The sequence below is a fragment of the Garra rufa genome, chromosome 23 (assembly GCF_049309525.1).
Source record: "Garra rufa chromosome 23, GarRuf1.0, whole genome shotgun sequence".
Classification (NCBI taxonomy): domain Eukaryota; kingdom Metazoa; phylum Chordata; class Actinopteri; order Cypriniformes; family Cyprinidae; genus Garra; species Garra rufa.
Window position 1 is genome coordinate 23,154,569 of NC_133383.1, and position 15,561 is coordinate 23,170,129.

At 34.8% G+C, this 15,561-nt stretch overlaps 1 protein-coding gene across 2 annotated transcripts in view; it reads right to left on the bottom strand.

The window, feature by feature from the left end:
- The window catches only part of kcnip1b (Kv channel interacting protein 1 b), a 66,913-nt gene that overhangs the window by 24,189 nt on the left and 27,163 nt on the right, over positions 1–15,561 (bottom strand). The window contains exon 1 of one of the 2 annotated variants that reach the window (XM_073829892.1): positions 12,209–12,430. The exons of the other annotated variant lie outside the window; for it this stretch is intronic. Within the exon in view, the coding sequence (XP_073685993.1) occupies positions 12,209–12,266 (58 nt within the window). The 5' untranslated portion in view covers positions 12,267–12,430. Of the gene's footprint in view, positions 1–12,208; positions 12,431–15,561 lie in introns of those variants that run through there. 2 annotated transcript variants of the gene reach the window in all.

Genomic DNA, 15,561 nt, shown 5'->3' on the forward strand with positions numbered 1-15,561 from the left:
ATACAATGAAAGGCACTGGTGTCCAAAACAACACTGCATTCCATAAACTTTCACTGTATTAAAAAAAAAAAAAGTATTTTTGGTGAACTATCCCAAAAATTGTTACTTAAGATTATTATTTATTATTTTGAGATTTTCTTATTCTTATTTACAATGGCGTTTTAGTGGCATATTAAAAAATTAAAACAAATCTAAGATTACAAGATTAGTCATAATATTATGAGAATAAAGTTGAAATGGTTTGAAATACTTGGAGAATTTAGTTGAAATGTTTGGAGAATAAAGTCGGAATGTTTGGAGAATAAAGTTGGTATGTTTGGAGAATAAAGTCGGAATATTTAGAGAATAAAGTCGGTATGTTTGGAGAATAAAGTTGGAATATTTGGAGAATAAAGTCAGAATGTTTGGAGAATAAAGTCGGAATGTTTGGAGAATAAAGTCGGAATGTTTGGAGAATGAAGTCGGTATGTTTGGAGAATAAAGTCGGTATGTTTGGAAAATAAAGTCAAAATGTTTGGAGAAAAAAGTCGGAATGTTTGGAGAATAAAGTCTGTATGTTTGGAGAATAAAGTCAAAATATTTGGAGAATAAAGTTGAAATGTTTCTAAATGTTTGGAGAATAAAGTCAATGTTTGGAGTTTAAAATCAAAATGTTTGGAAAATAAAGTCGAAATATTTAGAGAATAAAGTCAGAATATTTGGAGAATAAAATCAGAATATTTAGAGAATAAAATCAAAATATATGGAGAATAAAGTCGGAATGTTTAGAGAATAAAGTCAAAATATTTGGAGAATAACATTGAAATGTTTTGAAATATTTGGAGAATAAAGCTGAAATGTTTGGAGAATGAAGTCGAAATATTTGGAGAATAACATTAAATTGTTTTGAAATATTTGGAGAATAAAGTTGAAATGTTTGGAGAATGAAGTCGAAATATTTGGAGAATAACATCGAAATGTTTTGAAATGTTTGGAGAATAAAGTCGGAATGTTTGGAGAATAAAGTCGGAATATTTGGAGAATAAAGTTGAAATGTTTCTAAATGTTTGGAGAATAATGTCAATGTTTGGAGTTTAAAATCAAAATGTTTGGAAAATAAAGTCAAAATATTTAGAGAATAAAGTCAGGATATTTGGAGAATAAAATCAGAATATTTAGAGAATAAAATCAAAATATATGGAGAATAAAGTCGGAATGTTTAGAGAATAAAGTCGAAATATTTGGAGAATAACATTGAAATGTTTTGAAATATTTGGAGAATAAAGCTGAAATGTTTGGAGAATGAAGTCGAAATATTTGGAGAATAACATTGAAATGTTTTGAAATATTTGGAGAATAAAGCTGAAATGTTTGGAGAATGAAATCGAAATATTTGGAGAATAACATCGAAATGTTTTGAAATATTTGGAGAATAAAGTTAAAATGTTTGGAGAATAAAGTCGGAATGTTTGTAGAATAAAGTCGGAATGTTTGGAGAATAAAGTCGAAATATTTACAGAATAAAGTCGAAATATTTGGAGAATAAAGTCAAAATATATGGAGAATAAAGTCGGAAGGTTTAGAGAATAAAGTCAAAATATTTGGAGAATAACATCGAAATGTTTTGAAATATTTGGAGAATAAAGTTGAAATGTTTCTAAATGTTTGGAGAATAAAGTCAATGTTTGGAGTTTAAAATCAAAATGTTTGGAAAATAAAGTCGAAATATTTAGAGAATAAAGTCAGAATATTTGGAGAATAAAATCAGAATATTTAGAGAATAAAATCAAAATATATGGAGAATAAAGTCGGAATGTTTAGAGAATAAAGTCAAAATATTTGGAGAATAACATTGAAATGTTTTGAAATATTTGGAGAATAAAGCTGAAATGTTTGGAGAATGAAGTCGAAATATTTGGAGAATAACATTAAATTGTTTTGAAATATTTGGAGAATAAAGTTGAAATGTTTGGAGAATGAAGTCGAAATATTTGGAGAATAACATCGAAATGTTTTGAAATGTTTGGAGAATAAAGTCGGAATGTTTGGAGAATAAAGTCGGAATATTTGGAGAATAAAGTTGAAATGTTTCTAAATGTTTGGAGAATAATGTCAATGTTTGGAGTTTAAAATCAAAATGTTTGGAAAATAAAGTCAAAATATTTAGAGAATAAAGTCAGGATATTTGGAGAATAAAATCAGAATATTTAGAGAATAAAATCAAAATATATGGAGAATAAAGTCGGAATGTTTAGAGAATAAAGTCGAAATATTTGGAGAATAACATTGAAATGTTTTGAAATATTTGGAGAATAAAGCTGAAATGTTTGGAGAATGAAGTCGAAATATTTGGAGAATAACATTGAAATGTTTTGAAATATTTGGAGAATAAAGCTGAAATGTTTGGAGAATGAAATCGAAATATTTGGAGAATAACATCGAAATGTTTTGAAATATTTGGAGAATAAAGTTAAAATGTTTGGAGAATAAAGTCGGAATGTTTGTAGAATAAAGTCGGAATGTTTGGAGAATAAAGTCGAAATATTTACAGAATAAAGTCGAAATATTTGGAGAATAAAGTCAAAATATATGGAGAATAAAGTCGGAAGGTTTAGAGAATAAAGTCAAAATATTTGGAGAATAACATCGAAATGTTTTGAAATATTTGGAGAATAAAGTTGAAATGTTTGGAGAATGAAGTCGAAATATTTGGAGAATAACATCGAAATGTTTTGAAATATTTGGAGAATAAAGTTGAAATGTTTGGAGAATGAAGTCGAAATATTTGGAGAATAACATCGAAATGTTTTGAAATATTTGGAGAATAAAGTCAAAATATTTGGAGAATAAAGTCGGAATATTTGGAGAATAAAGTCAGAATATTTAGAGAATAAAGTCAGAATATTTGGAGAATAAAGTCGGAATATTTGGAGAATAAAGTTTAAATATTTGGAGAATAAAGTTGAAATATTTGGAGAATAAAGTCGGAATGTTTGGAGAATAAAGTCGGTATGTTTGGAGAATAAAGTCAAAAAATTTATAGAATAAAGTTGAAATGTTTTGAAATGTTTGGAGAATAAAGTCAATGTTTGGAGTTTAAAATCAAAATGTTTGGAAAATAAAGTCGAAATATTTAGAGAATAAAGTCTGAATATTTGGAGAATAAAATCTGAATATTTAGAGAATAAAGTTAAAATATATGGAGAATAAAGTCGGAATGTTTAGAGAATAAAGTCAAAATATTTGGAGAATAACATCGAAATGTTTCGAAATATTTGGAGAATAAAGTCGGAATGTTTAGAGAATAAAGTTGAAATATTTGGAGAATAAAGTCGGAATATTTGGAGAATAAAGTCGGAATGTTTAGAGAATAAAGTCGAAATATTTGGAGAATAACATCGAAATGTTTTGAAATATTTAGAGAAAAAGTTGAAATGTTTGGAGAATGAAGTCGAAATATTTGGAGAATAAAGTCGGAATATTTGGAGAATAAAGTCGGAATATTTGGAGAATAACATTGAAATGTTTTGAAATATTTGGAGAATAAAGCTGAAATGTTTGGAGAATGAAGTCGAAATATTTGGAGAATAACATTGAAATGTTTTGAAATATTTGGAGAATAAAGCTGAAATGTTTGGAGAATGAAATCGAAATATTTGGAGAATAACATCGAAATGTTTTGAAATATTTGGAGAATAAAGTTAAAATGTTTGGAGAATAAAGTCGGAATGTTTGTAGAATAAAGTCGGAATGTTTGGAGAATAAAGTCGAAATATTTACAGAATAAAGTCGAAATATTTGGAGAATAAAGTCAAAATATATGGAGAATAAAGTCGGAAGGTTTAGAGAATAAAGTCAAAATATTTGGAGAATAACATCGAAATGTTTTGAAATATTTGGAGAATAAAGTTGAAATGTTTGGAGAATGAAGTCGAAATATTTGGAGAATAACATCGAAATGTTTTGAAATATTTGGAGAATAAAGTTGAAATGTTTGGAGAATGAAGTCGAAATATTTGGAGAATAACATCGAAATGTTTTGAAATATTTGGAGAATAAAGTCAAAATATTTGGAGAATAAAGTCGGAATATTTGGAGAATAAAGTCAGAATATTTAGAGAATAAAGTCAGAATATTTGGAGAATAAAGTCGGAATATTTGGAGAATAAAGTTTAAATATTTGGAGAATAAAGTCAGAATATTTAGAGAATAAAGTCAGAATATTTGGAGAATAAATTCGGAATGTTTAGAGAATAAAGTCGAAATATTTGGAGAATAAAGTTGAAATGTTTGGAGAATAAAGTTGGAATATTATGAATTTTTCAGCATCATTACTCCAGTATTCAGTGTCACATGATCTTTCAGAAATAATTCTAATATGCTGAAAAATGCTTAATTGCTTAATTTTTTTTTTTTTGGAACATGTGATGCTTTTTTTCAGAATTCTTTGAATAAAAGGTTGAAAAGAACAGCATTTATTTAAAATATAAATCTTTTCTATAAATAAGTGTTTAAAAGTTTTGGGTCAGTACATTTTTTTTCTTTCTTATTTATTTTATTCAGCAATGTGTTAAATTGATAAAAAGCAAATAATTTTATTCTCAGAAAAGATTTAAATTTTTATAAGTTTCTTTTTAACTTTTTATTAATCAAAGAATCCTCACAGAAAAATAATAATAATAATAAAAAAAAATTTGGTAGCACAACTGTTGCCAACACAGACAATTCTAATAATAAATCAGCATATTAGAATGATTTCTGAAGGATCATGTGGCACTAGACTGATAAAAATTCAGCTTTGCATCACACACACAAAAAATATATATTTTAATGTTTTTTAAATAGAAACTATTATTTTATATTGTAATAACATTTTGCAGTAATATATATTGTCACGGTTTATGGATCTGTGTGTTCATTTTGCGTCTCTGTCTAGTGTGTGTGCGTCCGTTGCTTAGCAGCCGCTCACGCTCTAATCATGAGCTACAGCTGCGGCTCGTTTTGCGCTGCCTTTATTAGGCTGTTGTTTGCATGGTGTGTTGTCGGTTCGTTAATCTTGTCTTGTCTCCGTTTTAGCTCTGTTGTCCACTCCTCTGCTAGCTTCGGGTTCCTGCACTCACGTTTGGACTCTGCACTTACGTTGGACTACTTGCACTCGCCGTTTCTCTGTACGCTCGTCTGGAGTTTTTCAGTCTGGAATTCCTGGCTGCCTGCTGTTCTCACCACGCTGACGGTAGCGTGCGAGTTGATTCTCTTCCGAGTGATTCCTCTGTGTGCTCTCTGTGCTGGCGAGTGTATGGGTCATCTCTGAAGAGTTTGTTCTTTTGCCATTGTGAATAAACACTGTTCACTCGCTCTTTGATCTCTCCGATTCCCACTTTGTGACAGAACGAACCGACCACTGATGGATCCAGCAAGTGCGGCAGAATTAAGAGACTTTCTGACTAACAGCAACCAGCGTTTGGATCAACAGGAGGAACTGAGTCTCATCACTTCTCGGGCTATCCAGACTCTGATTACTCAGGTTTCTGGACTGACTACACAGCTCCAGCAACTGAGGATGGAGACAGCTTCGACCACACAACCTTCACCAACACCCAGTCCACCTGTTCCTGTGGATCAGACTGTTCGCGTAGCTGAACCCCGCCTCCCACCTCCAGCGTTTTACTCTGGTGAGCCCTTATTGTGTCGTTCGTTCCTGGCCAAGTGTTCTTTATACATTTCTCTCCAACCTTCTTCATTTCCTATGGAGGAATCTAAAGTCGCCTTCGTTATAACCCTCCTCTCGGGATGGGCGGCCAGTTGGGGAACCACCGTTTGGGAGCAGAAACTCCCATGCTGTGCGTCCTTTCAATCTTTCTTGGATGAGCTTAAGAAGGGGTTTGATCGCGCTGCTTCTGGCAGAGAAGCCGTGCGACGTCTTGCAGAGTTACGTCAAGGTGATCTGACTGTTACCGACTACTCTATTCATTTTCGCACGCTGGCTGCGGAGTGTGGGTGGAATTCTGTTAAAGTTCCCTTTATCGTTTGGACTGACCACAAGAATCTTGAGTACATCAGATCTGCTAAAATACTAAACTCTAGGCAGGCCCGGTGGGCCCTTTTTTTTCCTCGATCGTTTTGACTTTTCCATTTCTTACCGTCCAGGCTCTAAAAACATCAAGCCAGATGCGTTATCCCGTATTTTTGATCATTTGGAGCGCTCATCCTGTCCGGAGCCCATTGTGCCATAGAAGTTTTTTTTTTTCTGTGGTCACGTGGGAGATCGAGTCGAAGGTCCGCACGGCCTCCCAAGGGGTAACGCCTCCGCCCGGATGTCCACCGGGTCGTTTGTTTGTGACAGAGGGGTTAAGGTCCGAAGTCATCCGATGGGGTCATTGTTCCAAGGTAGCCTGTCATCCTGGGGTTAATCGAACCATGTTTCTAGTTAAACAACGGTTCTGGTGGCCATCTATGGCTCGCGACGTTCGCTCTTTTGTATTGGCTTGTTCGGGCTGCACTGTTTCTAAGTCTTCCAATCGACCCCCCGCTGGACTCCTTCAACCGTTGTCAGTTCCTTCGAGACCCTGGTCCCACATTTCGCTAGATTTTGTTTCGGGTCTCCCGCCCTCACAGGGAAACACGGTGGTTTTGACCGTGGTGGACCGGTTCTCGAAGGCAACTCATTTCATTCCTCTGCCTAAATTACCCTCTGCCAGAGAGACAGCGGTTGCTGTCATTGACCACATTTTTCGCATTCATGGCCTCCCGATGGATGTGGTCTCTGACAGGGGGCCTCAGTTTGTTTCCAAATTTTGGAGAGAGTTTTGTCGTTTGTTGGGGGCGACTGTTAGTCTTTCTTCTGGGTTTCATTCTCAGAGTAACGGTCAGACTGAGAGGGCCAACCAAGATTTGGAGCGCATGTTACGATGTCCCTCCTCTTGGAGCCAGCAGCTTTCATGGGTTGAGTACGCACATAACTCGTTACCAGTCTCAGCTACGGGCCTATCCCCATTTGAGTGTAGTTTAGGGTACCAGCCACCTGTTTTTCCCAGTATGGAATCCGAAGTCGCGGTTCCCTCTGCCCACGCTTTTGTCCAGAGGTGCCGACACACCTGGAGCAGGGCTAGACAGACCCTCCTCCAGATGGGTGCGCGCACCAAGGCCCAGGCCGATCGGCACCGGTCAAAGGCTCCCGTCTACGTCGTTGGTCAAAAAGTGTGGCTTTCATCTAAGAATATTCCTCTTCGCTCCGTCAGTAATAAGCTTGCTCCCAAATTTATTGGCCCATTTACTGTCACCAAGATTATTAGTCCGGTGGCAGTCCGCCTCAAACTTCTTCCGGCGTACAGGAGAATTCATCCGGTGTTTCATGTATCCAAATTAAAGCCCGTGTTTCATTCAACCATTAACCCGCCTGTCCGGGTCCAACCCCCCCCCCCCACCCCACCCCCCCCCCCCCCCCCGCGCCGCGTCTCGTAGAAGGGGAACCAACCTATTCGGTAAGACGTATTCTGGACTTGAGGCGGAGGGGGTGAGGATTTCAGTACTTGGTGGACTGGGAGGGTTACATACATACATACAGTTAGGTCAATAAATATTGGGACATCGACACAATTCTAACATTTTTGGCTCTATACACCACCACAATGGATTTGAAATGAAACAAGATGTGCTTTAACTGCAGACTGTCAGCATTTGAGGGTATTTACATCCAAATCAGGTGCACGGTGTAGGAATTACAACATTTTGCATATGTGCCTCCCACTTGTTAAGGGACCAAAAGTAATTGGACAATTGGCTTCTCAGCTGTTCCATGGCCAGGTGTGTGTTATTGGTGCTATTTGCATTTGGAATCTGTTGCTGGGTTTCTTTTGTTTTTTCAGCCTAATGATTGCTTCACTTATAGTGACAGCTCTTTGGATCTCATCTTGAGAGTTGACAGCAACAGATTCCAAATGCAAATAGCACACTTGAAATGAACTCTGGACCTTTTATCTGCTCATTGTAATTGGGATAATGAGGGAATAACACACACCTGGCCATGGGACAGCTGAAAAGCCAATTGTATAAGATTTCTTAATTTGTATTCCGAAGATGAACGAAGGTCTTACAGGTTTGGAATGACATTTTCATTTTTGGGCGAACTATTCTTTTAACAGGCTTTTACAGTAGCATTTTTAGCCTTTTAGCCAAACATTTTATAGTGTACCATTTGCTGGTCACCCAGTGTTGTTAATTTGAGACCTTACTGCATTTGTGAAAACATTTGGTCCTGATATTGTAGGCAAAACCTGATCCACATACATCAAATGAGCTGCGGTACAACTCTAAGTATTTGATTTCATCATCCACCATTCATTTCCAGGTATGAGTCTTTGTGCGTGTGTGTATGTGTGTGTGCGTTTCCAATTTAGTGACTCGGATAAGAATGTTTCATGGATCAAGTAGTCTAATTTTGTGCTTTTTTGATTGTGCACTGTATATATACCACGCTTTGTAAAACAATATACTCTTGGGTGTTTCATTATTCTCTCTCATTAGTGGGGAACCTACCTCACAAACTTTTTCCGATTAAAGAGATGGAAACAGAGATAAAGCAAAACAGAAAGAGAAGCGGAAAGGCAAACTTCAGAGGAAAAGAAATTGCCATTGGGGGATGTCTGAGGTTCAAAACAGCAGGTCTGTAATCTTATTAATAATCCAAAAAAGATGAGACTTCAGACGGACAAGCTTCGGGCTGAAAGTGTGGAGAGAAGTTGAAGGTAATGAGTAATTACATAATATCAACCCGCACCGCACCGTATTACGCAAATCCAGCAGGACTGACCTGAAAATCAGGCCAAGATATCCAGAGATATCCTCATTCTAGCACATAGAGATCTGCGTTATATGGTTGTGCCACCTGCCTCACACAGGAAAAAAGACGTTGGTGTCAACATTCAAATTTCATCTGAACAGATTTTTTGTTCATGTAAGACGTTTGTAATGGGTTTCTCGCTTTGGCATTCGTCCTTGGAAGAAAAACAATGATATCCAGCAAACGACTGGCTTGTGTGAAATCCACGCCGGCAGGTGTAAGCCTCTTTTCTCACTCAGAAGTGTCTGTGTTAGACTTTCCTTTGCAGACGCCTCATTGAATCTGCTAATGCACTTGGGAGATTGTTACAGATGATTGGCTTACCCTTGGAAACATATTCAATGGTGCGAATAACAGCCAGAAAACCCAGAATCACTGTGAACCTGTAATCATAGTATTATTGTTAATAGGGTTTTGCAACAGCAGTACACTAAGAAGTGGCATAACAGAATTTTACCAGCAGTGCGGTTAAAAAAAAAAACAGCAATATGTTTGGATTAATTAATAATTAATCTCTTCTATTTCTGTGTGTGCAGATCGCCATTGTTTCTGCACAGTGTTTCTTAACAAATATAAATCATAATTTGTAGTGTTGTATTTTTTATTTTTAATCTACTGATGTTTAGATTACATAAAAATAATTGAAAACATTATACTTTTTCAAGTTTAAGCATGAGATGAAAATATTAACAAATATTAATATATTAAACATATTAATGTTTTTAAAGAAGTCTCTTCTCCTTACCAAGCCTGCATTTATTTGATCCAAAATACAGCAAAAGCAGTAATATTGTGAAATATTTTACTGTTTAAAGTAACTGCTTTCTGTTGGAATATATTTTAAAATGTAATTTATTTCTGTGATCAAAGCTAAATTTTCAGCATCATTACTCCAGTCTTCAATGTCACATGGTCCTTTAGAAATCATTCTAATATGCTGATTTGCTGTGGAATAAACATTTATTATTATTATTACTATCATCATCAATATTTAAAATTAATAATAATAATAATAAATGTTTTTGAGCAGCAAATCAAAATATTAGAATGATTTCTGAATGATCATATGACTGGAGTATTGATGCTAAAAATTCAGCTTTGAAATCACAGGTATAAATTGCATTTTAAAATATATATTTAAATAGAAAACTGTTATTTTAAATTGTAAAAGTTGTCTTTATAATTTTTTTCTTTGTAAATTAAATTGTCTTTAAAAAACATTAAAAACCTTCTGTTCAAAATCTTTTGAGTGGTACTGTATTAATATTGATATTAACATAAATATATATTAAAATATACATATAATATATAAATATTAATATAATAGTACTTTGTTTTTATAGTGCTTTTCATGGTATCTTAAAAATAGGGGTCGACTGATTATAGACCTAGCCATTTATCGGCACCGATATTAAGCATTTTTATGGTTATCGGTATCGGTCATTTTCAAAACCGATTTGCCAATAAAATAATTTAAAAGCATTTAAATAAGGTTTTTGTCAGAGCCTTTGTAAATCTTAATTTTAACTTTAATTTTTATTTTTACACTAGACAAATATATCGGTTCAAAATGTCAGTTATCGGTCTACTTAATCTGTAATAATCTGTATTAGCCCTAAAAAAACACATATCGGTTGATCCCTACTTACAAATTTATGAAATACAACCAATATAAACCATGCATATACATTAATCATACCTGTGAGAACTTTTTTGCAAGACACAAAATATGCACCAATAAGTACATATCACTGCAGTTCCTAACAAAAATAAACACTAGAAGTAGAAAACAGTGAGCACTTGTAATTGTTTTTGTACACAGTTATGATTATAGCTCTATAAGTTTAATTTCCAGCCGTAACAAGGCTCGGTAGCTCATGCTCGGTAGCTCAGCTGGCATGGAATTGGACTTAGGATGCAAAATCATTGGGTACAAATGCAGTGAAAAACATGACTCACGATGAAAGAGCTGAAAGATGACAGATCGAAAAACAAGCTAACGTAACGCTTTACGTCACATTCAATACTTCAATAGACTATTTTAGTGCCACTAAGTGGACATTTCACATCGAATAAGTTACGAAACGTACATGGTGATTAAATTACTGGGTTTTTGAAGGGTATCTTAAAGGAAAGTCCACCATGTACCGCTATTCCTAAGTGAGTTAAACCTGCGAGTTCAACACATACACAAATACAAACATAGTGCTGCTGCAGTGTTTTATATAGGCCATTCCTACAAACTACAAAGCTAGAGTAACAATATTTAAAGATAAAACTGAAATCTCCCAGTTATCATCTTCACAGTTTTCATCCCTAACACATGAACCTGAAGCAACGTCCTTCAGAAATCCAGCAGTAGTTCTAGTCCGTCAGGGCTGAGTGCCAAAACCGACACACAGTTTGCGTCTCTAGTTATAAACTCACAGGCAGCTCCTGTAACTCCTGGGGATTTTAGTGAAGACTTCAAACAAGCTTTCTGTCTTTCTGCCCAGAACTCGTAATCCTCTTGGCTCCACAATCATTCTTCAGGTCTCCGGTGTGTGTATATAAAATGTGTCTCTCTCTATTTCTCTTAAGAGTGAATAAAAACACATGCTCTCACATGTGAGTGCAGTGGTGTTGATGTTGTGTTGATTTGTTGCAGTATTGTTTTAGCATATTCTGTAGCGCATTAAAGCTGTGGCGAATCAGAAATGGTACATTTGCATGGAGTGTAGGTTAATTAACCTTCAAGGCATAAATAATCACTAACAAACCGCCTTCTCTTTTTCCTCTTTTTATTCATTTTCTTATCGCATACTTGCAGCCTGATCGCTCCGCTTTTCAAAACCTTCAAATCGCCTCCTCCATGCTCTCAGCTCTAAGCGTTACAGGAGGTAATAATTTTGGAATAAATGGCCATGTAATACTTTCATAACCCATAATGCCTTGTATGGAGCCCTTGCCAGCATATACCAACACATACTTTGCGCATGCAAACATTGCATATTGACTTTATCGAAACTAAATTACTAATTAATTTGCCGTTTGCTAGCCCTTTGAGATTTAAATTCTGGCATTTGTGGATATGAATAAAACATATTCTCTCTAACAACAATTTTTCCTTTAAACACGCAACCCCAAGAGGATTTTTATTTCTGTATTAGCCAACTTCAAGTGACATTCTGTTGCAATTTTGTTGTCCAAAAATGATCTAGGTTAGAAACTCACACATGCAGACATTCAAGTTGCACATTAAGTAGAAGAAGAGTGATAAATGTATAAAAAAGTAATATATTCTAATTCTCTCGATCTTCTCACCTACTCGTATCACTCCATCCCATAACTTTACCAATAACTTATTAATCAAAGTATTTCTAGCTGGTTAATATGTAAATTGAATCCTACCTGTCCTGAAGGTGACCTGTTTGGTGTGCATAGAGAACGTCCCCAAAACTACACCCATCTTCAACAGAGTTCTTCACTTTTTTCAGCTTCCTCACTTCAGATCTTGGATTGAAAAAAGCACTTGTCCCTGTCTTTGTCTTTATTTTCTGATCTTGCTACCCTCTTTCACTCTCAGGGTTCTTGGTTACTTTGCTCTCGTTCTCTCTGACTATCCTCCGTGTTCTGTCTGTCTATCATGTGGACTCTGAAGGCTGCTCATCATTTCCTGAGCTTTTATTGGGGGCTGAGAGAGACATGGAAAGAGAGAGAGAGAGGGAGAGAGAGGTGGTGAGTGGTTCATTTAGGAATAGTAGTGGAGAATGTGGGAGTGATATAACTGAGTAGTTAGTAATAGGTCTATCCAACACTCGTGGTGAGTGCTTAGAAAAAGAAACAATATCAGACTTTAAGCAGGTATGAAAAGATGATCCTCTTCAATCAGAGATTTTAAAAGTGAAGTGTTATTACTGTGGCAGTACCATCATCAAAGAGAGTTGTGGAAATAAGGAATGTTTTCCAAACAGGTTTTCTAAACATTGTCTGCTATTGGTCAGTCAAAAAGACTGTCAAGTTACACACCATTGGTTGAGCCAGTGCTGCTGTTGCCATGCTGGTTGGGATGCTCAAATGAAGTTTTTGTTTTAATAATGTCACAAAGACACGGTATTCACAATTTTTGAGGAGATCAGTCTACAAGTGGCTTGTTTATCATTGATTTGTTGAACATATTAAAAGAATAGTTCACCCAAAAATGAAAATTCTCATTATTTATTCACTCTCATGTTACAAACCCGTAACTTTGGAACACAAATTACGGTATTTTGATGAAATCCGAGAGCTTTCTGACCCTGCACAGACAACACAACTACTTCGTTCAAGGCCCAGAAATGTATTAAGAACATCATAAATTGGCCCATGTGACATCAGTGGCTCAGAATAAATTTTATGAAGCCTCTTTTTGTGTGCAAAAAAAAAAAAAAAAAATGCACACAAAAAGTATTCTTGTAGCTTGTGGTTGAACCACTGATGTCACTATTTTAACAATGTCCTTACTACCTTTCTGAGCTTTGAATGTGGTAGTTGTTTTGCTATCTATGCAGGGTCAGAAAGCTCTCGGATTATATAAAAAAAAGCTTAATTTGTGTTCTGAAGATGAACAAAGTTCTTATGGGTTTGGAACGACATGGGGCTGACTAATTAATGACAGAATGTTCATTTTTGGGAAAACTATCCCTTTAAGCTGCATTTTAAAATTAAAGAAGGCATTTTTTCATGACTAATATGTTTTCCATTTCTAATATGTTAATATTAGAAGATTTGAATACTATTCATATATGTCAGTAATCTGGTAAGACTATAGCCATTAAGACACATGTGACCCTGAACCACAAAACCAGTCTTAAGTAGCACGGGTATATTTGTAGCAATATCCAAAAATACATTGCATGGGTCAAAATTATCGATTTTTCTTTTATGCTAAAAATCATTAGGATATTAAATACAGATCATGTTCCATGGTGATTTTCTCAATATTTAGATTTTTTTGTATCCATATTCCAGATTTTCAAATAGTTGTATCTCAGCCAAATATTGTCCTAAAAAATGCTTTCAGATGATGTATAAATATCAATTTCCAAAAATCTACCTTTATGACTGGTTTTGTGGTCCAGGGTCACATATTGATGGTGGTTTTGGCTCTGAAAACAGAGTCATATTGGATTCTATGAATACTTTGGTTTCTAATGAGGATTTTAACATTAGTCCACTTTTATTTATCTGGTAAATACTAGTTGGAGAAATGGATGGTTTTTGTTATTTAGTGTTACTTTATCTGATTATCCAGTAATATTATGAAATATTATTACTGTGAAATATTATTATTATTATTATTATTATTAATATATAGCTAATGTAAAGTAACTATTTTGTATTTTAATATATTTTAAATTATATATTTTAAATGATGATAAAGCTGAATTTTTAGCATCATTACTCCGGTCTTCAGAGTCACACGATCCTTCAGAAATCATTATAATAGCGTCTTTACATATCCAAGTTAAGGCTGCTCAAAAATATGTGTAAAGATGCAATGGCACATAAATGCCAGGCTAAATTATGGCAAAGTGCTGTATTACTGTGAAAATGCATTCATGCCACCTCTAAGCAGCATCAAACTGTTTGTGTAAGGATGTATACATGCAACTTTAGAAGCACTTCTGCGGCAAATTGCAGTGTTAATTCAGAATGATATGCTGATTTGGTGCTTTTTATTTTACTAGTGGGTGCAGGACACTATAGTTCATTTATGTAAGTGAGGATAGCAACTGCGACATATTACACTCAACAATTCTTCATATAGTGGACTACCAGTAATATTTATAAAAATTTGGGACCAAAGATTATTCAGACACTTTGACCTGACCATGTTTTGCTTAAGTGTTTTTTCTTTAATTGCTAATGCAACCTTTTTACACCACAGACTAAACAAAATTAAGCATTGCTTGGGAATTGTTCAACAAATTATTGATAGTTGTGTGCCATACTAACAGTTTGAATTTGAATTTGAACAGTGAATTCTTGGTTGACTGTAATCCATTACATACCATTCTATCAAAGGTATCTGACATTATCAAGATGAATTTGTTCTGACACAGTTTAACTCTGAGTTCTTGTACAAACTATAGCAAATAAACTGTGATAATGTGAGATAGTGTCTGAATAAATTTAGGCTTGACTGTAGTGTTGTTTTTGGCGGCCGGTTTTAATTTTAGTTTTAGTCTAGTCTTTGTGTGAAGCTGTCATTTTAGTTTTTATTAGTTTTAGTCACATTCATACTCTTTTTAGTCTAGTCAAGTTTTAGTCAACTAAAAGTCTGAGCATTTTAGTCTTATTTTAGTCAGAATTACCCATGACTACTTTCGTCTAGTTTTAGTCGATGAAAACTGATGACATGTTAGTCTAGTTTTAGTCGACGAAAACTGATTACATTTAGTCTAGTTTTAGTCAATAAAAATTGTATTTTAGTCTCTTTTTAGTAATGCAATTTTATTTAACCCAGTTAATATAGTATAAGTGTCACAAACGGGACGACCAAGAGTGAGGATCCAAATGCAAGGCTTTATTAAGCAGATCGTAGTCAGACAGACAGGGTCGAAAACACCAGCAAACATGAACAGTGAAGACAATCCAATAGCGTAATCCAATAAACAAGCGTAGGTCAAAATCCAGGTGGGCAGTCCAAATGAAACAATGAAATGAAAACAAGAAACTAGAAAACTAAGACTAAGACTGGGAAAACAAAAACAGAACTATGA